Raw genomic sequence first — 26225 nt, 5'->3', positions numbered from 1 at the left:
CACCGCGTCGCTGCTCATCTCGCCACGGGCCACGTGGCGGATCCTTCTTGGAGCTCACTTCCAGCGCGCCGTCAGCCGGCGGCGAGGCCGGGAGAGCGGAGTGAGCCTCGTGGGAGCTCGGAGAGAGAGGAGGGATGACGCCTCGTCCACGGGGTTGGAAGAAGGAAACCACCGGAGAGGGAAAAGCGAAGCCGTGCGCTGTACCATGTAAAATAAAGCAGCACCAAACAAGAATCGTATTAGTCCTTTATTACACTTAGACAACTGTGACCTATTCACTGACTGATGTAAATTATATTTCAGAGGGATTAGAGAGCTGACATTTGGCACAACTGCAGTCGAGTCTATACAGAGCTTAGAACAACAAAAAAACATGTTCTCATTTGGATTATGAAAAATTATGGCTTGGGAGATAAATTGGTTTCACTCAGGACAGGTTCAAACTCAAGTTATATACAAAAAATAACATACAACTCCAGTGAACCGTGTAATGGCAACTATAGTGTATGCACACTCCAGGAATATTAATTAAATCGACATTCTAATGCTCAAACAAGCAATGATCATCTCTGTTGTCGATCCCGAGCCATGAGAGAATGATTATCATTCTTATGACGGGACACAGTATCTCCAAATAACTTTGAGGGTGGCCTGGGTTGGTCATTGCTGGGGTTTTTAACTTTATTAAGAAAAGGAGCGCCGAGGTGGCCCAGGAAACAGAGCTGGCTCCGTTAAGATTCTGGTTTGGATTGGAGTTAAAGCTACCCGTAACCAAAATCGGTTAAGTGTGGCCAGTTACTGTTAGTGCAGTCGCTGATTTCACAAAAAAAACTGGAATTTGGTTCGTCACTTTATTTGGCCAAGTTCCAGTTGTAAGACTTTCATGTTTTGACATGCGACATTTGTGGTATATTAAAGGCGAACCCCCTGCTGTGGATAGAGGCACATTGAAGTGACTTGAGAATTAAGTCTGTGAAGTCATTTTCCTATGCTGTTCTTAAACACGGCTAAAACTGCCAGTTACAGGGTTCGGAATGGACATTTCTTTAATCGTATGATACGAATAAGGGCAATTGAAATTCATTTGGGCCTACTTTTTTTAAGGAAATGGACCAGACACTCCGACTGAATTGCATTTTGCCTTTGTGATTGTGCAATGTGTGCAAGTGATGATAGCAGCACCACAGAGAAAAAGTTTCACAAACCAACACCATTATTGTTCATATTTATTTACAGCAGCCGAAAAGGTTCATGTTCTGTGTAGATTTTTTGTTCAAACTTTTTACAAAGGGCAGTGTTGAACGTTCTTACTCGCAGTGTCACCAAAGGCATCAACGTCAGCGTGCATCACACCCACAGCACACAGCTAGCCTCTATTTAACTTTCCAAGTGATAAAAATATACTCTCCAGAAACCAAATGTATGTTTCCGTTTGTGTGAAACAAAGCACGAGTACGTTTACAAATATCAGAAGATTCAGCTAGAAAAGTACCTCCTATCATCCCACCGTAAGGAGATGGTGTTGGATGCTCAGTAATAATTAATATTTACCCAGTAAAGTCTTCACCCAGTCAAAAATTACTTTTTAGGAAGCCTGCTAGGAAAGTCGAACTCTTTCACGGAGTATGAAAAAGCCAGACATTGAAGAAACCAGAGGAGCTGGAGAAATGCCAAGCATATGCAGGGATAACACTCAAAAGAGGAAAACGAGGTTTCTGCGGAGGGTGTTGGTGAATTTACAACAAAGTACAGTACACACCCAACATAATTAACACATACTGGAAACTATTCTCAAAATTAAAAGACTCAAGTTGTTCTGGGCCCAATAGGCCAGCTATTCCGTAACATACAGTACATACGTGTATGTACATACAATATATTGTGTGCTAGATGCAATAAATTCAGTTGTGTTATTAGTGTGAATACAAAATAGTTTTTTGTCAAGTAACAGATTACAAGAATAATTATATCACCGTAATGTACTGTGTGCCTATATTCACCACACTTCAGTCCACGGCTACTACTCCCCATCTTAATGACATTAAACTATATTAGCTGTCAGACAAGACTTGGCATGACCGCTGCAAACATTTTTGAACCTATTCTTGCCTCGCCTATATTGGCATTTGACAATGTTGATCTATACTTAATTTGGAGCTTTCGTGACTGCAGGAATTACTCTTTGGTTCTTTCGGTAAAGTCACGTATAAAGAGAAAATAATGAATTAAATACTTGCATACGACGTTTCGATTGCAACACAAGCAATCGTCATCAGGTATAAATGAAATAGAAACACAAATCTAGTATACTTAGAAATGTAATACAACAGAGTTGTATACTCGATTTGTTTCTATTTCATTTATACCTGACGATGATTGCTTGTGTTGCAATCGAAACGTCGTGTGCTAGTATTTAATTTATTATTTTCTCTTTATACATGACTTTACCAAAAGAACCAAAGATTAATGTTGATCTACATTGATATTTTACAATGTTGGCCAACATCACCTGCAAAGGAAACAAGATTCTACACTGGTCTCCCCTTTTTTTTGCTCACCGAGTCTAGCAATACATTCAAAACATCAGCAGCCTCATAAACTAGCCGTAAAATGACGGCGCATGATGCAGCGTTCCACGGTTGGCATTGAGACTGGATCGAAACAAATCAAGTCACGTGCATGATTAACGCTTGCACAGGCATCGAATCGGGCAGGGAAAGTGACCTTGTCTGCAGCATTGAAGCGGTGTTGACGTTTAGAACTTGAGGCTTTTATGAAACGCATGAACAAGGTGGAGAAGCAAACCCCGTGAGTTTTTTCCCCGTGATAATTGTTACTTTGTGACAAAGTAATGAACTTGGCTGCTATAAAATTACAATTCTTGAAACATTTCCTCGAGTTGTAAAATCACTTTGTTGCTTCTCTCCCTTTACACACCACCACCACCAATCATTTGCAGTGCCTTGAATTTTACAAGATGTTAATATTGTTTCAGCATTTATTTAAAAAAAAAACATCAAGACACTTTACCTCTACTGCCCTCATTGTTACTGAAAGGAGAGCTTTGAGGTGTGATCCAACCGATAAGTTTGCTCATCACAGCAGCGTCATCACTGCATGGATTCCATTGCGCCGTGAGTCGTTGGTTCGAGTGCGCGACTCCAGCACGCAGGATAATGCATTCCACCCATCGTGTTGTGTGGCTGTCCGCAGGGTATCGCGAGCAAGTGGCTGTCTAAGGTGTGGCGTAATTGTGCCCAGAGTGTTGTGTGAATGTCCGCAAGGAGTGGTGCGACTGCATAGGGCACAGCGCAAGATCGTCACACCCAGGGTGCAGTGCTCAGTCTCTCGCGATGTACGTTACTTGTGGCGGACACCTGCTTGTTGTGCATCTAACCCAGTGGCACAAGCGCCGCAGTGCGACTCCCACGATGTGGTGCAACTCTCAAGGATGTAGTTTCCGTTGACTTTACACACCAGCTGCGGTGTAGGCACGGTTTCGCCCGGCGTATATTTTCCCTCTCCCACACGGAACCCAAACGGCACCCGCTAAAACCCTCCAGCTCCCCTGACTCCGCGCTCGTCCTAGCTGTAGCGGCTACTCGCACTGGCGCTGCCGCTGTAGGAGCCGTGTCTGCTGCCGCTGGACGAACACGACGATGTCTGGCGAGAACGGGAGCGTGAGCGGGTCCTGCTCCTTCTGGAACGAGAGGCACAGGTTAACAGCGAGACCTCATCGCAGAGCATGGTACAGCGGATTGAGGTGGAGATCGCTTCCCCATAGACCCTCGGAGCCTCACACCACCAAACATCCATGCGTCTACGCAAAGATCGCATCTGTTCAGCATTACAAACTGTTGGGGGAAGTGCTGTTCATCTTCTTCTACTGTATGGTGAGGGGTAGACTGGTAATGTCTATATATTCATGCTGAGGTTGGTGAATGGAGCGAGTGGATGGTTTCAAGAGTATCCTGGTGAATATTTGAAATGCTGAAAGCGAATGATTGAAGCGGCCAGTGAACTTTGGTCGTTGGGTTTGTAGTGCAGTGCAACAACCACTGCATGACCTCTTTGAACACACAAGCAAGTACAAATACTACCATACTCACATACACCCATTCAAACAATGCCATAACAGCTACTCACATGCACAAACACATAGCCACGGATACAGATTCAAACACACACACTTGCATTCACACACAGCCAGTTACATAAATCCTCCCCCACCCACAAACTCGCGTACCCATGAGCAAAGACAAAGATCCCCTGTGTAGCTTGAACAGACTGCAGGGTCAAGTGCTATTAGCGAGCACCTATGAAGGCAGGCACGGCAAACAAGGCGGTGGGTGGCCAGCACCACGCGATGTTTACACACTGCAATAGGTACTCATTTGAGGCCGAGTCGACCTAGGGGAGGCCCAAAACCAGTTCAGAAAATTGTCACTGATGTTGGCCGTGAGTGGGAATCAAATTTGGGTCACCGGGTGTGCAGTGCAGCACGCTAACCGCTGCGCCACAGCTCCGATGAACAAAGACAAAGATCCCCCGTATAGCCTTAACAGACTGTAGGGGCAAGTGCTGTTAGCGAGCACCTATAAAGGCCGGCACGGCAAACGAGGGGGTGGGTGGCCAACACCACGCCCGGCCGCCTTTGTCTCCCTAGTGGCAATGTTTATACATCACACCAGATACTCCTTTGAGGCTGAGTCGACCTAGGGGAGGCCCAGGGCCGGTTCAGATAATCGTCACTGATGTTGGCCGTGAGCAGGAATCAAACCCGGGTCGCCAGGTTTGTAGCGCAGCACGCAAACCGCTACACTACCGCTCCCCGATGAACACACACACACACCCAGACACGCTGCAGACAGTATTGACGATCGGCTGAGCGAGTTCAAAAGTTGCTCTGCTATCAGTGTGTGATGTGGAAGCGCGTGTGGAGGAATGCGTCGTGCCATCACGCACCGTGACCTGTCGCTGTCGGAGGTTGAGCTGCGGCGGCCGCGACCCCGGCTCGTGCTGCGGTAGCTGCCGCGGGAGGAGTAGGAGCGCCTGGGGAGAGATGGTGCGAGTCAGTCACGACCGTGCACACGCACACAAGCACGTGACCAGGGGCGCGGGGGGGGGGGGGCAAAGACAAAGACTCCCAAATACTGAACGACAGGAGCGTTTGCTCAAGCAGCTCTTACCTTGTAGCTACACACTAATATTGTGTGTGCTAGACTGATCTACATGGGTTCAAAGCTTTGTTACTGGGGAAAAAAAACACTTCAAAGTTACAGTAAAAGAGTCCACATGGGCAGAATCCAGGAACATCACTCCACCGATTTATTCAAATATATGGGAGTAATGTTACATCGATGTCACTACAGAGCAATAATGGCGTGCCTCTAATTTTGAAAGTGTTTTCCTCATTCCTGAAGCTTCCAACTCGTGCAGAACAACTTGGGACACATTGTAGGTGCTGATCTAAAAGTTAAGAATTATTTGCGTTTTGTGTCGTCTTTTTTGTGCTAAACCTGACATGGAGTATGACGGGGTATCTCAAAATGAGAAGAGTATTTGGGGGGCCATGACCATGAGTGTGGGTGGAGGTAGATCCTGCTGATTGGGAATGCAGTGACTATACTAACCACTAGATTAGTGGTTCTTAACCTGGGGTGCACGCACCCCCTGGGGGTGCGAGACATGCCAGATTTATTTAGATGGTAAATCATCAAAACACAAATTAAGCACGGGCAAGTTATTTTTTTTTATATATATACAGTAATTTTGCTGTGACGGTTCCACCTGAAGACGGAAGCTTGTGTTGCCTCCAAAACGTCGTGATTTAATTTATTTTACTTTTTTACCTACGTGACTTTACCGAAAAAACCAAAGAGTATGGACCCTTGCAGTCACGAAAACTTCTAATCTAGAATACAACTACTTCGTTTCATCAAACCTATGTATATAATAACATTATAATTTATTTATGATTGAAAACCGGAGGTACAAGGCTGCAGTAAAGGTTAATAACCACTGCACTAGATGAAGATATTTATCAATTCTCGTTTTTACCACCTCACTTGTATTGTTTAAATAAAATTTCATCTAATTAGTAAAGCATTGTTCACTTCATTGGCATAAATGTAACACTAATAATTTCGATGAATGTTAAATAGGCAATGTCACAGGCATGATTCTATACATGTATAATTATCGTAATGAGCAATCATCATGGCCATGCCTACTAGCCACCATGCCAACGCTGCCATGTAGATATCACCATCTTCAACACTTTCTTCATCATCAACATTCCCTCTATTACCAACTTCATCAACCTCTCATTCATCGCCACCAATATGATAATCATCACCAGAACCTCATAGATGTCAGGTACTGTCTTCAGGTGGTTTGGGCCAAAAATCATATCTGCTCAAGCCGAGCTTGAGAGTGATATCAAGCTTCAACATTCATGAACCTGGAGATATAACTGGCATGGGTGACCCTTCCCATTCTCTTTGCTCATAATGCAACGGCACAACCACTCGCTCTTGGCAAGAGCAGAGTGCAATGTTGTTTGTCTACACAAATGATCGGAACAGTGCGTGCACAAGCTAGCCTGGTGTTAATCATTATCAAAGCGCTTACATTACTTAAATATGCAGAGCGCACAGGGCTTTGTGTTTACAAGACCAAAGTAACGACTATGTTGGATCACAATGTGCACTGTGGACATGACAGCAATGCACATGGGCCGTGGGACATCACTACAGGGCCAGATCAATTCATGGGGCTCTTTTAAAGGTGTTCAAGCCCCAGTTTGCCAACAATGGCTTTGAGTTAACAGGTCACATTGGCGCGGTGCAGCTCATGAGCATGCCGTGCGGTGCTGTGGGCGCTTGCCAGTGTGGTGACAGCGTTTTCCAATTTACATGCTGGCATTCGTGCTATGTTGATGTGGGTGCTGCCAGTGCATTCGGTGACTGTTGTCACTCTGGTGTGGTGGCGGCTGCTGCTGGTGGTGCTGTGGTGCCGGTAATTGACGGGCGAGTTTTAGCGAGAACTCGATACCTCGAGTGGCTGCGGCGGCTGTGGGAGCGGCTGCGAGACCGTGACCTCGAGTGGCGGCTGTACGACCTGCGGGGACAGCGACAGGCGCGCGTTGGAGGAAACCGAAGTACCGAGGGGAAAACCCGCCACTCGCATAATGGAGAACACGCAAAAGATCCTCTGTACAGACAGGTCAAGGATCCGCTTGCTGTCCTGCCATCTCCTGGACACTCATATGCCAGCAAAGTTTGAGAGTTGCACAAATCTCTACACAATCCTATAACCCACAACTCGAAAATGGTGAATTACAAGCCACCATTGCAAGCTTAAACATTTTTTTTTCAAGAACTAGGTATCCCTTTGGTTCTTTCGGTAAAGTCACGGAGAAAGAAAATAAATTGAATAATAGAGTCCGACGTTTCGATTGCAACACAAGCAACCGTCATCAGGTAGAACTAAATTTGAGAGAGAGACAAAACACAGACACGGAGACACACAGACAGACACACAAGCAGAGAGAGACAACACAGACACACAAGCAGAGAGAGACACACAACATAGACACATTTATCCGTTTTGGGGGGTAATGTATCTACATTCACGTCGCGCTCCTTGTCAGTACCAGGGTCCCCCCTCTGAAGCTAGTGTAAGTATATTGAAATTATTTCGCACCGTACGTGGCCACCTATGCTAATCGGAGGTGCGGGATCCAAGCAGTGGACCGAATTCTGCGAGGACCAACTTTACGAATCCTGGTCTCCCCACCGCCACCAGCAGCACTGACGTTGGGCCCACACTCTGGGTTCTACAGCTCAACGTCGAGGGTCAGATGGCAGCAAAGTATAGTATAGTCGCAGGGGCTAAATAATTAAATCTACCCATGAACAGTTACAATTGCCACAAATCGCTTTGGACGCGTTTTGACGCACATTACAAGACTGTTTGACCCACATTGAATCTGCTTCGTCTATGGAAAGAAACACAATTAGCCAACACCCTTGGACAGTAGTCAAACTGAACATTGCATAACGAAAACCTTAACTTTTTTTTACAAAGGTGGCAAACTGTGCATTAAATGCCAGGAAAATTACATCTCCTGACACCCCCACAACAAGTACAGTGTGTAACCGCAACAGTCCGTATTGCGTCCTAGCCACCGTTTATTGCTTGTTTGCTGATCAGCGATGGTTGATAAAGGGGTCACAAAAGTCTGCAGCTTCACGAAGCAACAAGAAGTAGCTTAGTGGACAATTATACCTGGAAAGCATATTATTACCACGCTCCAAGATCCTACTACCCACTTTCTCCACCTGAACGGACCCCTCCCCCTCCCACTTCACCTCCTGCGGCGCCGGTAGCTGCGGTCAGAGCTGGATAAGCTTCTCCACGAGCGAGCGTGGCTCCAACTCCTCCGGCTGCGTCCCCGCACGCGTCTTCGGCTGCTGCCCACGTGGCGTCGACCCGACCTGTCACGCCGGGAGCGACGTGACAATTCAACAATTCGCTCCTGCCCAAGTCCATGAACTGGCTCTATACTACGGGGGTCACAATCTGATACAAAAAAAATCTTTAGCATAGAATGCGCATGTAAACTCTCCAGTGTGAATCTATAGCGGTGTGTCCTTCGTGGTACAGTGACGAATGCTCTGCGCTATGAACCTGCCTATCCTGAGTTTGAATCCCAGCTACGGCTAATATCAGTGGTGATGTCTGAACCAGCATGGTCAAGTATTGAAAAACAACCCCCATAACGAACATGGCATGGCGAGGCCTTCATGCAGCAGTGTATTAACAATGGGTCTTTCTTAAGTTTATAAATATATTGCGATATATAAATGAATCTAGAATGGTATCTATGATGAAGTGAATATTTGGAAACTCCAGTGGTACAATTCTATATTCAGTTGTGTTACTTTATAGAGGTATAAATCTAGACTATAGGTCAGCGGTCGGTAACCAAAATAACAAGAGACAATCTTGTTCGAATTTGGTAAAAAACGAATTATTTCACGAGCCGCAATTACATGTGCATAACGTCACAAAGCAGTCTTTAAAGAGCCGCACGCGGCTCCGGAGCGCAGGTCGCCGACCCCTGCTACAGGTGTTTCATATGTACACAGTGTGGGAAAAACAATGAACATTTATAATGGATTCATGTAAGATTTTATGTGGGTGTATGTTGATGTATATTAGTGGACCTAGCCAAGTCCCTGCTCTCACTCAGGTCTACCAACTCACTCCTCTCACCAGTATACCTTCTCTTTCTCCTCGATGGCCAATAGAATTCTTATTATTGCTCTATTAACTGAGAAACCTAATTATCCCCACCGATTACAGTAGTGTGATTAATCAACAGTTAACTGTGTGTACTTTTAAGTAACCGCTCTACGTATGCTCCCTAATTATGTGGTTATCGTGCTGGAATCCCAAATTGGAAGTGTGAATAAAAAGCCTGGCTACGGGTCAACTCAACCCATTATCCTTCTGGGAATGATCAAATTAGAACCACTTTGTGAATGTGGATTTTGCAAGACTGGCTCAGAGCCACCAGTGGAGGGGAGCACCTCACCACACCATCCACTGGTTTTACGTGCGATCGTTTTCCCGACGGCCGGTTCTTACCCGTGCGAGGATCTGGAGCGGCTGCGTGATCGGCTGCGAGAGCGCGACTCGGAGCTGCTGGAGCGGCTAGAGCGCGACGCCCTGCGACTCCTGGAACTCTCACGACTGCCGCTGTTCTGCCCCGGCCGTCGTTGGCGCCGCCTCGAGCTCCGCCTGCTGCTCCGCCGCTTCCTGCCATCCCTCTTGCCACTTCTACCGCCGACACTGTCACCGCCGCTTCCTCCGCCGCCACCACCGTCGTCATCGTCGTTGTAATCGTTGTCTTCCTCGTCGCTGGAGCCGTCGCTCGACTTGGCTCGCGGTCGCTGATGTCGCCGTTGCTTCATCGTCTTGCTGAGCTCGTCGAAGAGCGAGCCTGGCTTCACCGCTTTTTTCTTGATCATGTCGAGAACTTTCAACGAGTCTTTCCGCGAGGATTCCCTTGTGGACGCTTTCTCCCGGCTGGGTGCCGCGGCTCCACTGCCCGGCACTGGCTTCACACCCACTCGGGGGGGCTGCCCACCCACGCCGACCACTTTGTCCGACCGAGTTTCGGGTTCCTCCTTCACGCCAGCACTGGCTGAATTGGCGGGCAAGTTGGTCACCGCCACTTTGGGCGATATGTAAATCTTTGGTCCCTCCACAGGTTTCCATTTCAGATTGCCGACAGAAACCATTCCACTGAGCACGGCTTTTCCGCCCGCGCCAATGCCGGCACGCGTCTTTCGGTTTGCCCTCTCCGCCTTGGCAGTGGCGACAGAGAAGACCGCTTGGGTTTCCTTCACAGGCTTCCACTTGTCCGATAAAATGGTGGACGCCACTGCCCTCATCTCTGGGACGGCGTCACTGATGACATACACTGCAGGCGAAGGAGTTTCTGGCTCCAGATTGATACCCTCCACCTGGAGGGCAGGTACATGAACCTCCACCACGGACAACGACACATCCTCATCCAGGCTCATCGCATCCTCCTCTCTCTCGTCCACTCTGTCTGCTGCTTCTGCTTGTCGCTCCTCCGTCTTCGCTGCTGCACCCACGTTGGCGGCCGTCACCGTTTTCGGCTGCTCTGTGACAGATTCGCGTGGAGTGTCTCTTGCATCTCTGTGTCCCCGGCGAGGGTCCACACACGGACTGCTCGCGCACTCTCCGGCTCCCTCTGCGTCTGGTGTAATTGCGCGTGCTGACGAGCCTTCACCAGCAAGCTCACAACCGGGCTCAGGTGTCGTCTTGGTGCACAGGGAGACACTTTCGTGTGGGTCCGAGGTCTTGGCCGGTACGTTCTCTGCAGACATTCTAACACAGGTGGCCGTGGCGTGCTCTGTAATGTCCTTCAAAGGTGACACGTCCATGGGCCCTACCTCATCTGGCATGGCTACATTCAACTCCGTGAGCTCATCAGCTGCCTCCAGTTGATGCACACACTTATCCGGGTCTGCAGTTGCGCCATTTACGTTTTCAAGTTTCTCAAACTCCTCAACAGATTCGTCAATCGGAGGTGTCAACGCTGAGCGTTTCTCTTGAGTAATCTCAGCAGTCTCTTCTACAGGGGCAACTGCACCGACTACTGTCGGTGGGATGCCACCTCCACTTTCAACGCGCACGTCCGTGCTGCTCACAGCCTCAAGATGGGCCACTACCACCGCCGCCGCAACTCCAACTACACCACCACCGCTATCAGCACCACGAGACACTTGTTCGGTCACCATGTCATCAGTTCTGCCCTCTCCTCGACCCTGTTTGTCACTGGTGCCAGCTGCTGTGACCAGACTGTCACCACGCGATTCTTCCACTTCTTCCTCCTCTTCCTCCCCGTACTCGAGTGGTGGCTGCCAGTGAAACGTTCCCTTCGGTTTTTCTGCCAATTTTTTCTTCCTCTTCTTTTTGTCGCCATCTTTTTTCGAATGACTGTCATGTGCTCTGCCCTTCTCGGTGTTGCCCACAGGCTTTGGGGAGGGGCGCGCCCGGGTATTCTTGTCGCCATTGGAACGGGAGGGGCACAATTCAGCTTGGCCTGAATCTGCGCTCGCAGAACTGCCCTCCCTCTCGTTCGTTGCCTTTTGTTGCTTCTTGCGGTGGGACCTCTTCTTCTTGCTCTTTTTCTTCCTCAGGCCTTTCGGCTTCTTCCTGCGCTTGAGGCACGCCACCCCACTGGAGGCGGAGTCCACGTCGGACGGCCGGCTTGACAAGCGTGAGAGCTCCCCTTCGGACAGGGGAGGTTCCTTGGCACCACTCACTGCAGGCCGCTGCGGCTCCGTGGGCTCGGCTCGTACAGCCGCACGCCTGGAGTCTGAGGAGGACGTCGAGCTGGACAGAGAGTGGGCTTTGTAGTCAGGGGACCACGAGTGAGACGGAGACCTGGAGCTGGCACGCGCGTCCGATCGCGATGGGGACCCCGTCCTGGAGCGTGACGAGATGTGGAGCTCCTTGCACATGGAAACGGAGGAGGAGCGTGATCTCGTCTGCGACCTGGATGCGGTCTTCACCCTCGCAGGACTGTGCTTCTCTTTCATGCCCTGCGCTTCCTCTATCAGCACCTGTCCATCCAGTTCAATCTCCGACTCCAAGGCGACGCTCTGCTTCTGCGGCGCTTGCGGCGCCGTCTGCTTGTCGCCCTCGACAGCCAGCGGAGGGTGCCAGACAACGGAAGGGAAAGTCGCGGCACTGCCACGAGACTCTTTGGTGTTGAGATAAGAAGGCTTCCAAGGCTTTTGCCCCGGCTTCCAACGCGAGGGCGGAGGGCTGTCACTCATGGGGGGCAGAGGTGCCGCAGGCTCATCCGTCAGCACCAGCACGGGCGCCAGCACCCTGGCAATCTCGGCTGCTTTGACAGCGACGGGGTTTTGGGGAGCAGCTGGCCGTGCTGTGGAGGGGGCCACCCTGGCCCGTGAACCCGAGCGAGAGCGCGAGGAGTAGGAGGAATGGCCGCGGGGAGAGTAAGATCGCCCGCACGACCGCCTCCGCGAGTACGACCGCCGGCGCGACCTTGACCTCGACCTGGAGTACGAGCGCGACCCCGTGCTGGAGCGTGACCCGCGGTGAGCCCTGGCGAAACGTCCGCGGCTCGAGTGGAAGCGGCGGGGTCTGGTGGAGGATTGTGAGCGGGACGGCGAGCGGGAAATGGAGCGTGACGTGGAGTAGCTTCTCCTGCGAGACCACAGCCGGGAGCTCGACTGCGAACTCGAACGTGAAGAAGGTGATAAAGACGTGGAGCGTGACCTTGAACTCGAGATATCTCGTGACCGATCCGAGAGTGTTTTACCGGTGGCGTCGCTGGATTTCTTTAAAACCTTGGAATCTGTTGGGGTTTGGAGAAGGGGCTGTGAAGTCTTTTTTCGGTTGTCAACGGAATCGGACCTCAGACTGGACTGCGAGGAGGGTGGCTCGATGGATTTTGCTGGAGATTTTTCTTTCTCAGAATCCTTCTTGTGTTTTTTCTTCTTCTTGTGTTTTGCCTTTTTGGTCTTTTTCTTCTTGTGCTCTGGCTGGCCGCGCTCCTCCACATAGCCGTCGTGCGACCAGGGAGATGGGGAGCGGTGCTCGTCCTTGCGCTCGTACTCTGCCAGCCTGAGCGCACGCGACAAGAGAGTCACTCATGTCCACCCTCATGTCCATCACAGCTACATCACTGTGAAAGCTCACAGCTTTATAACAACACCACCAACACACACAACACTGTAAACCACAACACAATATCACTTCCACTGCACAACACCACCAGGCACACACCATCTCTACTGCCACACTGGGCTTCCACTACAGAACATCGCTACATGATACCACCACGACCACAGAGCAACGTAGTGTCACCACACTGTACCACCATACACCACCACACTGCCGATGAGAAACTTTGACGCATGCTGATGACAAACTTTGACACCTCACTTGATCACACAAGACTCCATAACGAGCAGTGCCAAGTGCCAGCAGCCACCACATACTTGTCACCCTTAGCCCAGCGGCCCTGGCTGCTCTGTGCTGGTGCCGTGTTCCTTGTCTTGTTCATCTCCTCCCTCCAGTGCGGGGGGGTCTCGCTGCGCCAGCTCTCCACCTCACCAGCGACGGCCTCCGACTCCGAGCGGGAGCCCGAGGGCGTGCGATAACGCTAAGCACAGAGAGGGCAGCGTCAGGGACCGTGGCAATGCTACGCACGCGCAGGGATACACAACACTGTCAGGGACCGCGGGCACTCCCGCCACAGTCTTAAGGCACGGCACTGACGAGATTGTCTGGAGAGGAATGTTGACCCGGCGATCACTCACCATAGTGCCCCTTCCCTTGATCTTGCGGCCAGACTTGGAAACGGCCGGCTGGTGTTGGGTGGGCTTGCCCCGGCCCGGCAGGGCGTCACTAAGGAGAGGTCATGGTACGTTAACCATCACGACAGTGAATCGCACAGTGGTGCAAGGCATTACAGGTGATCATGGGTGTGAGCAGGTGATGCATGCCCATGGTCCAGCACTTTGAGAGGTAATGATTGGTAGATCATGCTCAGATTTGTGAATCTCTCAAACCCATTGGGCTGTGGAAGTGATACGAAAATACCAGTACAACAACTGGGTTTGTGAACTGTCTGTTCAGACCTTTGAGTGTTATCCCCACCTATGTGTGGTTTTTCACAGGGTACTCTGGTTTCTTCCTCTATGCAACACTCATAAATGAAATTCGCCCAACATCCCAAAGCAAAAACCTCCTTAAAAAGTAACGTGAGGGTTTGCAGGTAAATACATTACATTAGTATTCTTACAAAACTGGGTATAAAGATTTCCCACCAAATCACTAGGCAATACCTATGTCTTGCCACACCTGCTCCATAATAGTGTCGATGTGATTAAGCTTGGCTGTGCAATGCACAGGTCTTGTCGTTGAGCAAAGACACGTTGTGGCTGCGTCAATGTTAGGATATAGCTTCGAGTTAAGTGTTCATTTGCGGTGGGAGGTGACAAGGCGAGTAACATCTGTTAGACATCACAAAGGTGTGAATGAATGTAAAAAATGCGGCTACCAGTAAAAATAACCATGTTGCCTCTGTTGAAGATGGACAGTTCTACATTCCATGAGCTGTTATCTGCTCTTATGGTTGGGCTCTTGCTATGAAGTACCAAAACTTCTGGCCTAATGAATAAAAAATTGCTCAATTTGCAAAAGTGGATCCAAAGAAAGGATGCATTTAAAAAATATATTTGTAAAAGATTTCACAACCTAAAAAAACATCACCATTGGATACAACAAATTTGCCCAACTTAGCCACCATATGTAAGATAAGTTCTAGCTCAGATTGGTTATAATTGAGGGAAGTTAGTTTAGTAGGGATATCTACATGGACAATTGGGGCAAAAATGTTTCAATTTCTGGCCCTCTATCATGCATTTATGTGTCGTGCTTTCATGGAGTGTGGGAAGGTGGTTGGCCAGGTGGGTGGCTGGGTAGGTGGGGAGATGCCTGGGTGGGTGGTTAGGTGGATGGGTTGGTGGTTAGGTGGATGGGTGGGTGGTTAGGTGGATGGGTTGGTGGTGAGGTGGATGGGTTGGTGGTTAGGTGAATGGGTTGTTGGTTAGGTGGATGGGTGGGTGGTTAGGTGGATGGGTGGGTGGTTAGGTGGATGGGTTGGTGGTTATGTGGATGGGTGGGTGGTTAGGTGGATGGGTGGGTGGTTAGTTGGAGGGGTTGGTGGTTAGGTGGATGGGTGGGTGGTTAGGTGGATGGGTGGGTGGTTAGGTGGATGGGTGGGTGGTTAGGTGGAGGGGTTGGTGGTTAGGTGGATGGGTGGGTGGTTAGATGGATGGGTGGGTGGTTAGGTGGATGGGTGGGTGGTTAGGTGGATGGGTGGGTGGTTAGGTGGATGGGTTGGTGGTTAGGTGGATGGGTTGGTCGTTAGGTGCCTGGGTTGGTGGTTAGGTGGATGGGTGGGTGGTTAGGTGGATGGGTGGCTGGTTAGGTGGATGGGTGGGTGGTTAGGTGGATGGGTTGGTGGTTAGGTGGATGGGTTGGTGGTTAGGTGGATGGGTGGGTGGTTAGGTGGATGGGTGGGTGGTTAGGTGGATGGGTGGGTGGTTAGGTGGATGGGTGGGTGGTTAGGTGGATGGGTGGGTGGTTAGGTGGATGGGTTGGTGGTTAGGTGGATGGGTTGGTGGTTAGGTGGATGGGTGGGTGGTTAGGTGGATGAGTTGGTGGTTAGGTGGATGGGTTTGTGGTTAGGTGGATGGGTGGGTGGTTAGGTGGATGGGTGGGTGGTTAGGTGGATGGGTGGGTGGTTAGGTGGATGGGTGGGTGGTTAGGTGGATGGCTTGGTGGTTAGGTGGATGGGTGGGTGGTTAGGTGGATGGGTTGGTGGTTAGATGACCCCATGCCTCGCTCACCTGCTCTTGGGCTTGGAGTTCCCCCGCAGCAGGAAACTATTCTGCGGCACGGCGGGGATCAGGTCAGGCTGCACGGTGCGGCGTGGACGTCTCGGCGACGACAGCTCCTCGTCGGAGCTGCGGCTCGACGAGCTTCACAAACGGAAGCGGACAGGCGAAGAGCATCATTGACAGGGACTGCTGCACTGTGTTGCATCCACGAACACAGTGTCTAGAAATACTGAGTTAATTCACGAGTGGAGTGCTCCTGTATATCCGTTTTCATTAACAAAACCCCACTATTTCCATGAAGGCCAAAGCCAGTCCGTTTATGGTGCAGTAATTCTGCAGTTGACTTTCAGTTATTGTTCTCAGATTTGTGTAGGACAGGCCGGGATACCAAGCCTATGTATCTAGAAGAACTGATTATTTTCTGGGGGGTATTTTGATGTAATACGATGTTTCAAACTCACCAACTTCGCCATTAACACTGCCCTGCAGCACAACAAAAAAATAGGCAAAAATTTTGGCCAACCGCCTTTTTCCAAATGTTGTTGCATGTGTTTTTGCACCACTGCTAAAGTTGTTCTTTAATTGTTTGAGTGGTGTGTTGTACAATTGTTATCGCTGTACTGGGAATATTGCACTTTTAATCACTGTCTTATGTAAAAAAGGTGTTTATTCGTGGATGGATATGAAGGTTTACTTACCCTCTTCATGAACGATTGAAATAAAAAAAACATAAAAACTACTCTTAGTAATATTTCCACTTCTATACAAAATTCACAAAATTGGCCTATATTATATGAGGACATGTTTACTGTACATTCACAGCATGACAGTGATGTCAATATCAATGTTTTTGTAGACACGTGGGCATTGACTGCAAAACGAGTGATGAGCAGCCAATAATTAAATCAGTGCCTTTGTAAATGGTGCAAATTTAATCGACAATCTGGATAATATGCACATTTATAATTGAGCGTGAACTGTACTAGTGCTGTGAAGGAAACAGTAGCTGCTGGGACAGAGAGAAATGTCGGGGAGGAGTAGGGGAGAGACGACCAAGTACCGTATGTGCGATAGCTCAGACACACAATCGATGCCGTCACCCACCTCCCGGTGGAAGATCTCCGGGACGCCCAGTGCGCAGGCCTCGGGCGCTTGGAGTCTGCACCCCTGGAGGCCACGTCCTCATCCACCGCCTTGCGTTTTCGCATCCCACCAGTCCCGCCCGCAACGCCACTCCCCCGTTCGGCCTCGCTGTCCGAGTCTGAATGGGACGAGGCCGAGCGGGACGAGTGGCGGTCGCGGCTCCCCGTACGGAGCCCATCGTTCTCGCCTGTTGGCACACGGTAGCGAGCGTTTGAGTCACAATGTCCGGTGGACCTCGGGTGATGTACGTGCCGACGTCACAAGGTTATCTTTCCAGAATATAATTTCCAGGAGGCTCGAAACGACAGACCAGCATGTAACCGACGTGACCTGCACCTCGTAGCTGCTCGTTGACCTCTCCGCAATGCACCACGCGAATGTCTGCGTACGGGAGGCTGTTGGCGTCCGTCTTCTGGTTCTCAATCTCCTTCAAGAGGTCCTGGCCGGATAGGACGCGTCCGAACACGACGTGCTCTCTGCAGCGAAAAAAAAGTGATCGTGTCCTCGGACTGTTGACCGTTTACTGAACCTACAACATATGCCCCCGCGTAATGCATAGGGAAAATTGATCTCCCTCCCATATTAGGAATAAGAATTTACACTCCTTTGTCAATCCACTGCTGGATGTCTCCAGCATGCCGGCCTTGGGGGTGAACCAAACTTCGCCATGCTCGTCAGTGTCGGTTTATTATGAGGGAATGGGGACCGCGGACAGGTTTAGATATCACTCGCCACTGAATTTAGCTGTGCCCAGGAATCAAGCTCAGTTTGCTGGGATCCAAGTGTCATGCGCTAACCACCGTGCCCCAGTTCCACACCCTGCAGTCTTAGCATGATGCAAATAATTACGTAATTTATATAAATGGGAAAGCACCACCGAGTCTCAAGACTATTTTTAAGACTGTCCTGCATTGGGACATTTGGCCAATTACATGAATTAGTATTTGGCATGTGAGAAGACAAGACTTTACTAGACAATATTAAATATTTTAATTTATATAGTACCATAATTACTAAAGATTATAATGCTCAAAGCTCCGCACAGACTTGCCACATCACAGCCGAGCCTATAACACCTAATATTCTGAACTAGCTTCACACCTAATTACTATGCAGGCTCAACCTCTCCGATATCTTGTGAGATTGGCTAAATTACGAGCACTTTCCATAAATGCCAATGGTCATTCGAAAACAGGTGATCATACACAAAAGTGACTGCTGTATTTATAGGTTGGCGTCAAGAACAAGGCCAAAACATTTAAGCTTCAGCACAAAATAGAGCAAGTGGCAGCGCACTGACCCGTCGAGGTGAGGGGCCGGCTTGGTGGTGCTGCAGTGGTCAGTCAAGCGTAGACCGGATCAACACGGGCACACGTGCGCGCGTGCGGTGGCGAGGCAGGGTGTGTGGGTGTCAGTGCATGTGTGTGAATGGAGAGTGGCCACAGAGCACGTGGGGAGGAGGGGGAGGAAAAGAGGGAGACAAACGCACAGATCAACTCTCCGAGCTTTCGCCTCCAGCATCGCACGGCACAAACGCGGAGACGTGTCCGATAACTCACGAGACAAAACGCAATTTGGACCGCGACCGTCATCTACAGGTGGAATCGACATACGAGGTTGAGCGGAAAGCGCCCCTGCCTGCTTCACACAAGCCATCCGTTTCCGCGCTGTGCTGCATTACAGCTTTTAACGCCGCACGCCAAAACACATGTCCACAACGCCGCATCTGGTTCACCGCTCCATTGGATTTATTTTTTGCAGGCTACATTGCCACCGTGGCTACTGAGTGACGTCCGAAAATGCGAAATCCATTGCCAGTTTAAATAAATCTGTAACGCATTAGTGCACAGTTGTGTAATGAAGATGACGCAGTACATTAACTGCTGAAAACAATTTTTTAAAAGTGCGGATATCGGAGGAAATGCAGCCAATGCAGCGACGCGGGAGTGGAAGGCATGCCAGCCACGAGCAAGGGCTCAAGGGGCGCATCTCAGCTGTGACATTTGCTACTGATTAAGAGGGTCACCGAGGAAAATGGAATTTCAATGTCTGGAACTGAGAGGAAACTGCATCGGATCGGTGTGAAGTCCTGTACATTACCTTGATAGCAGAGGGGGGTAACAATGATTCTGCAAATTTTACACAAAAATGGCAAGAGAGAAATTTTAACACCAGAAAAAAAGTGTTAATGTAATGTAAACATTTGCACACATATTCAAGTACAGCAATCGTAAGGTACAATTCCTGACAGAAATTCAAAAACTTAACATAGTCTTGGCTCCAACTCAACCCCCACAGCTTGTAATGGCACATTCCAGCTCTTGGAAAAACGAGTTGATGTGATTTTTTTGGAAAGCTGTCCCTTTCTCAGATTAAGCCAACATACCATTCTAACTTTGACAGCAGGAAGCTGAGAAACCAGAGCTGGCATACTCTTTGGTTCTTTCGGTGAAGTCACGTAGGTATGAAATAAAATAAATCACGACGTTTCGGGCGCAACACAAGCATCCATCATCAGGTAGCTTTCCCACCTGATGATGGACGCTTGTGTTGCGCCCGAAACGTCGTAATTTATTTTATACCTACGTGACTTTACCGAAAGAATTAAAGAGTATGGATTCCTGCAGTCACGAAAGCTTCAAATCAAGGCAGAGCTGGCATGTTTCTCTTTCACGCTGTGGAGTTTCAGAGGAACACCACCCAGTAATGCACAAACTAATCTACTCCACAGCTTATCAAATGCCAATTCCAGGGGCCCACACTTCGCTGGTGTTTTGTGTGAACCGATTTATACATGAGCAAAGCAGCTAAAAACCTATAAAAGAGAGTGTATCTGGTATATATTTACCAGGCACACGTGGGTATATAACAGGTATTTCAAATATTCACTGCCGCCTGCTGCGCAAATGTCACTATTCAGGATCACAAGTCCATGAAATTAAAAAAGATTTACAACCTCAAACAGCCGTGGGCTCATACTGAGGTAAGCCATATACACTTGAGGTGGTGTGGCCAGAACCATGCCCAGCAGTCTTTGTCTGCCTAGTTCTGTTTAACACCCTTCCCCCCACTAAAGTAAAAGCTAAGGGGAGGTCCAGTACAGGTTCAGATACCACTTGTCACTAGTGTTATCTACCCATGGCCAGGAACTAAACCCAGATCTCCGGGGTTGCCGTGCAATGTGTGAACTACTGCACCATCGCTGAACAAAGACACACACTTGTAGGCAAATTTGCCCACTGGTTACTGGCATCCAGTTCACGTCACACATCAAGCAACTGTGGTTTTGCAGCTACAGAGTTCAACTGTGGCAGGGCCCTGGAAATGGTGTAAAGCAACACGGTTGGATCTACACGATAGAAGACAACTGTTAGTAAAGCAAGATATCGGTGGAAGAAAGACGAATAGTTGGTACATAACATACAATAAACAACGTGTACAACATAACATCCTTGTGGCAGCTACATGTCTGGATCCTACCGTTTGCCACCATCTCATTTTACTCAAACCTTGCATCTGTTTAAGCCAAGGAAACCATAACAGAACAATTATTGAAGCGTGTAATAATCATCAGTTCATGAACAGAAAAGACACACAAAAGAAACACCTTTAAAATTACCAACTTCACTTTATAATAACAGGAACCATCTGGCTGGACAGCCAGCTGACAGAAAAGTCAATCAGCCAGCGAGCCAGCCAATTAACGAAAAGGTCAGCCAGCTAGTGAACTAAGGAGCCATCCAGCGAATCAATTAATGGGCCAGCCAGCTAGTGATCAAACGCTCCAAACCGCCAATCAACTAGCCAGCTGGCTAGCTAACTAATGAGCCAGCCAGCCAGCTGACCAGTCAGTTAGTTGCACAGTGCCGAGGCCAACGACTAGTGGGGATGGCACCAGGCCCACACGCTGGGTGTGGCCACATGGCCACGAGCCACATACACCACTCACATGAAGAACTGGGAGCCATTGGTGTCCTTGCCCCTGTTCGCCATGGAGAGCAGAAACTCCTGGTCATGCTTCAGTTGAAAATTTTCATCTGTGTGCCAAAATAAACGTGATTGTGTCAAAAAAACAAGTCGACTGAGCCCTGACATGTTTAAAAAAGAAATAGTAATGCAATTCTGTCCATTACTACAATCATTTCCCATTCTTAATTTAAAGTATTGACATTTTTTAATGGAAACATTTCACAATTAATTTATTCTAACAAAGGTCATCGGCATAGCAAGCGCGCTAATAAAGACTCGTCGATCCAATATTTCAAGAGACTCAATTAAACGTATTGTCAACGTTCAAGCCTTAAGACAAAATTGGCACTCGCAAGTGTTAATTTGGTATTTTTCGCATCATAAGAAGTTGCCAGGCAGATGACCTAGTTAATGTTGAACATGTTTAAACCTACCTCTTGTTCAAACATCATTTTTTTGAGAACACAGTTTTTTGTTATGTGCTGTACTCACCTTGTGGAATGCAAAGAACATCGGTCTATAAATAAAACAATAAGTTAAGAGTGTTCAGGTGAAACAGGCAGACAGATGTCAGAGGTGCTAAGAAGTTTCCACCTAACACAAAAGCTACCATCGCTGGTAATGGCCTTTAGACTGTGCGCACGCACCAGATATTAAACACACAGCTGAGGATATGCACCGACCAATACTAACATACATCCATTTCATTTACGCTAGCGCATGTGTTGTGTGCATAAGTGAGGATAGGAGATGTTTTGACAGTGTCAATTGCAGCCAGCAGCTGTAATGGAGCAAGGCAAACTCACCTTCAAAGAAACCGCCGTAAATTGATTCGCCACCTCTCCCATTGCCTGCAGACAATGGCAATCCAAATACATTTTCTTAAAACATTGTAATTATACTGTACATGTACAGCCATTTGTTAATCCACTGCTGAATGAATGCATCCCCACCCCCTGCAAGGATTGGGAGCTATTTTACCAAACACAAACGCTCGTCAATGTGGGTTCGAGGCAGAGCATAGATGTGGGCGCATAAAAACACAGTACAAAAATGTGTTTTGATGCACTGCCCTCTCTTGCCCACCAGTTGTAGCACCTATTATGAACAGCAGTCATTGGTAATTAGCTTTGACAATCTGATGAGTTCGGGTGCAATTCGGGTCATTTGGTCATAGGCAGGTCTTTGTATAAGAATAAGAACAGAGTGAAGATTTGTGGTTGGGCGACTCAAGAATTAGGGTACCAAGCCAGCACTGATAAGATCTTGGTTTCATATCCAGATTCAGCCAACCTGTGGTTAAACTGGGTTATCAGGTATCGTCAGTTTATGGTCTCACTATGGTCAGCAATGACTGCACAAAAACCTCATGACATGAAATGAGGTCTTTCACTTAATTTACAAAGGGATTCAAGTTTCACTGTCATGTGAACGACATTGCTCGATAGCAAAACATGTTGGAAAGTGTTTCGCCTAGATCGTGAAGAGATTACAATTGATTTTTAGTCTAATAATGACTACGATGTTGAAACCAAAATTGGAATAAAATACAGAAATATATCTCTATTAATGGTGTTATTGTAGCCAATGACTAGTAGATTGGCAACGTGGACAATGATAATGGAAAAGTAACAAAAATGTGCAAAGAAGCATGAGATATGCATGTTTGAATTTGCAGAGAGACAGAGATGGCAGCACATTACGGTAGATACACAAGTTAGAGACATATTGGCTTAAGAAATGTGGGCTTGGGCAGGACACGTCGCTAGAAGGGAAGAATTCTGTGGTTGAGACTAAGGACAGAGTGGCAGTAAAGGAGGAAATTTGCCTTAGAGGAGATCCACCTCAGAGATTGAGAGATGAACTCCGCTTGTGTGCAAGTGCTAGATGGATTGTCACATAACAGGACCATGAGATAGAGCCACAGCTTAGTGAGGCCTTCATCTAGCAGTGGATACATTTCTGCTGATGATGAACGAATGCAAGATGACAATATGCCCACTTACAACAAAAAACACCCCTCCAAGAAAACTCACCCTCGCTGAAGTCACCACCCTGCACCATGAAGTTCTTCACGATGCGGTGAAATGAGGTGCTTCGAAAATGCAAGGGTTTCCGAGTAATTTTCCCAATTCCTCTTTCACCTGAAGGAATAATTTGCACTTTTTATGACAAAATTTTTGAGAATTAAATGTACAACTTGAAAAAAATTATGACTTATGACTGCAAGAACATGAACAAAAGTAGTGGTTTGTCACAGCATCATCAGGAATGTAACTTAAGGGTGGCAGTTATTCTCACTGCTATGCAAAGGATGTAACTATCATTACCTGTGCATAGACATCGGAAGTTTTCACAAGTCTTTGGGCAAACGTCAAAGAACAGCTCAAACACGATCCTCCCAGCTGTTGGTGGCACAAAGCAAACCGCAGATGTTTAACATACTTTTCAGAGAAAGAAATAACAGAGGACCCCTATGCAACTGGTTGACACCGAAATGCAGTGATATTGTTCTGAGTAGGGTGCGCTTACCAGGGATTCTGTTGATGGCGATGTCAAAAAAGCACCTTGGTCTTTGCTTCATACCCATGACTGACCATGTGCGTCACAACCGCCAAAGACACTCGACGTCCTAAACTTCCAGAAAAATAAAATATCCTTTACGGAATGACACTAGTGAATAAGCAACATCAGCATAATAAAAACACTTTGCGCACAGAAGATTTCACGACTTAACATCTGTGCGCACGCACTTGGACTAAACACAGGCAACAGAATCGATAGCAGGAAGTTATCTCTGACAGTGAAGGGGAAGTAAGGGTCTTGTTCATGTGTACGCATTCTCTAACGGCAGGTCAGGCCACGAATAGACGGGGCCAGCTGTTGGTAAGCGTCAGCCGTGAGAACACCGCGAGCCCAGCGAGTGCCATACTCGACTATTATTGTGGCAACATTTACCGTGATGCTGTCTGATCCACAGAATGGTTTGACTCGATTACAATTTCCGATTTTAGTTGTAAATGTGGGATATTCAAGAGTAGAATGTGGCTCAAAATAAAACAGTGCTCCCAGAATGCTTTCAGTTTGCAGTGACTGCATGGCAGTCAACTCCCATGTGCACTCACAGAAAAACAAGTGAATCAAGTTGCTCCCTGCTAGAATTAACTCAGCTGCACTGTCCTTTAGAGTTTGACCACATAATCCTTAAGCATAGCGTGAAATGGTGTGTACAAAAGAAAAAGATCGTTTGGAATGTTGTGTTTAGTAAGACGGAATGACAAGCCGTACCTATGTGTGAAACTTGAAGGGGCCACACTGTCAGAAACTGTCCATCGAGGATGTATTTTGGCAGCACTGTGGTATCTCTAGAATACAAGGATGGAGAAGCTTTAATAAACGTATTTTCTACAAAAGAACTTCAAGCTGTGGAGAAACGAGTGACAATAGCTGAGAAACGAAGGTCAGTTCACAGTTTCTAGGAAAATGCAGTTTTTCTTCAAAATAAAACATACATTATGTAAGTGTGTAATTCCCCACAAACTTTGACTGTATAGATTTGGAAGATATTTTTCTTAAATTATCGAGTGAAAAACATTTATTTACTTTTAAAAAGTTGACTACTTTAAGATACATCTTTCCACGACAAAAGCCTTTCTGTAAGACATGTATAAGGATGAAAATGCATTGTATAGTGCATCTTTTCTCATGTAATAAAGGGAAGTGAAATTAAATATGCATTTTTTCTTCCCAAAAACACGTTTTGCAACTATGAAACGTTCTGTGCAAAGTTCACTCCCAATAATGAACCGAGCCCTCCACCAATTCAGTATCGTAAACATATTTCCCTTCACATATATCAATTAGCTCATGTAAACATTAATTTATCAGTAAAGAAAACGGTACGCCGTACTAGAATTCAAAACTGTTTATCTGGTAAAGCATCAGGGTCCTCAATCGTAAGCTCTTTAACACAAAACAATGCCCAGGATGGCCGAGTCACATCACCATCATCACTATCAACTCTTCAAAGTGAAGACAATTAGAATTCAATAAGAGAAGCGAGCCAGTCTGCAGCATTTGATGCAATGGTCCACCTTCATGAATGTTACAAGTCAAGAGACCCCGGCATGTGACTGTGGAGTGACTCCCCCGCCCACCCTCTCCCCCTTCTCAGCCCACTCCGCCAGCACCACAAACTCACCACTCCCAACACAAACAATCAACAGATTCGTCAGATGCCCGGTACCGTTTCAGATAATCGTCACTGGGTGTTGGCCGTGAGCGGGAATCGAACCCGGGTGGCCAGGTTCATAGCACAGCGCGCTAACCGCTGCACCACCGCTCCCCACATTATTCCACGGTCCCTGGTAAACATTGAATTGTGAGAACGTTTCCAGACGGACGACAGGCTGACAATGACCGGTGGTTAAAGAGTCCGTTGCCTCGCTACAGCAGCAGTGGACAACTGTGCCGAGTTTTAGCAACAAGACGAAACCTCCCCCCACGTCCCCACTGTACAAAAGTGAAGGCCCAAAACCACGGCCGCCTTTTTCTTTACCTCCGTCCGAACACTCGGCGCGCCTTCCCGCCCCGCCGATCCGTCAAATTCACGACGAGACAGCCGAGCTGGCTGACGGCAACCACCTCCGGTTTATCGGGAGCGAGCGAGGGATCGATCAGTCGATCGATCGACCTACGACGGAGAATTTGCCACGGTCCGAGGCGGTTCGGTGATGGCCTCGCAACGACCACGGGGAGGGGCGAGAGGAGCCGTGACCCCGCCGTGACCCCACGGTGACCCCCCTGACCCCTCCCCGGAAATCGCGCGGCACCGGAAGCCGTTTACGCGTGTGACGTCACCTACCGTTTTTTTTTTCATATATTGAAATATATAATAGTTGCTTATTGTGAAGTGAGATAAAAACGTGGGATTATTTCGGGGCGATTGTAATGCGGATTTTAAAATAAAATATCAGTTTTGCTCGGTCATGTCCGCGCTGCTGACGGCAGCGTTACTAGGCGCTTTTAATTTTCTAGAGCGCACACGCGCGCCTCGCTTCGATTGGCCCGCGAACGTTTACGCAGGCGCCCAAGCGCTGTAGGGAATACAATTGTTGATTACGTCAT

The 26225-nt window shown here is 48.0% G+C and overlaps 1 protein-coding gene across 4 annotated transcripts; it reads right to left on the bottom strand.

Moving 5' to 3' along the window:
* Window positions 1-1213: 1213 nt before the first annotated feature.
* On the bottom strand, window positions 1214-25885 carry PPIG (peptidylprolyl isomerase G). Of its 4 annotated transcripts, none has more exons than XM_078605798.1 (18): window positions 25657-25885; window positions 24387-24463; window positions 23631-23730; window positions 23429-23503; window positions 23135-23242; window positions 21905-21949; window positions 21079-21166; window positions 18430-18459; window positions 17466-17605; window positions 17091-17316; window positions 15996-16127; window positions 13899-13986; window positions 13578-13741; window positions 9658-13200; window positions 8376-8501; window positions 7057-7122; window positions 4966-5052; window positions 1214-3700 (listed from the first exon to the last, which is right to left on the bottom strand). In XM_078605798.1, the coding sequence occupies exons 3-18, from the start codon at window positions 23686-23688 to the stop codon at window positions 3586-3588; spliced, it is 5091 nt and encodes a 1696-aa protein (XP_078461924.1). In that variant the 5' UTR covers window positions 23689-23730; window positions 24387-24463; window positions 25657-25885; the 3' UTR covers window positions 1214-3585. The 4 variants fall into 4 exon arrangements, with proteins under 4 accessions (XP_078461924.1, XP_078461938.1, XP_078461932.1 ...); XM_078605812.1 differs by having other exon boundaries at window positions 1214-3697; XM_078605806.1 differs by lacking the exon at window positions 24387-24463 and having other exon boundaries at window positions 25657-25877.
* Between the last annotated feature and the right edge of the window lie 340 nt (window positions 25886-26225).

This window comes from Lampetra planeri, chromosome 2 (genome assembly GCF_965212315.1).
Source record: "Lampetra planeri chromosome 2, kcLamPlan1.2.h2, whole genome shotgun sequence".
Taxonomy (NCBI): Eukaryota; Metazoa; Chordata; class Hyperoartia; order Petromyzontiformes; family Petromyzontidae; genus Lampetra; species Lampetra planeri.
Note: the sequence above shows the minus strand (reverse complement) of the source record. Positions and strands in the feature narration are given on the sequence as shown.

Bases quoted from the DNA above. Each gene is read 5' to 3' on its own strand.
- PPIG (XM_078605798.1), bottom strand. From the start codon at position 23,688: ATGGGTATGAAGCAAAGACCAAGGTGCTTTTTTGACATCGCCATCAAC. The intron at 13,742-13,898 runs GTGAGTGATCGC...CTCTGTGCTTAG, and splicing joins TCAAGGGAAGGGGCACTATG to CGTTATCGCACGCCCTCGGG. The intron at 13,201-13,577 runs GTATGTGGTGGC...GCGTGCGCTCAG, and splicing joins CGCTGGGCTAAGGGTGACAA to GCTGGCAGAGTACGAGCGCA.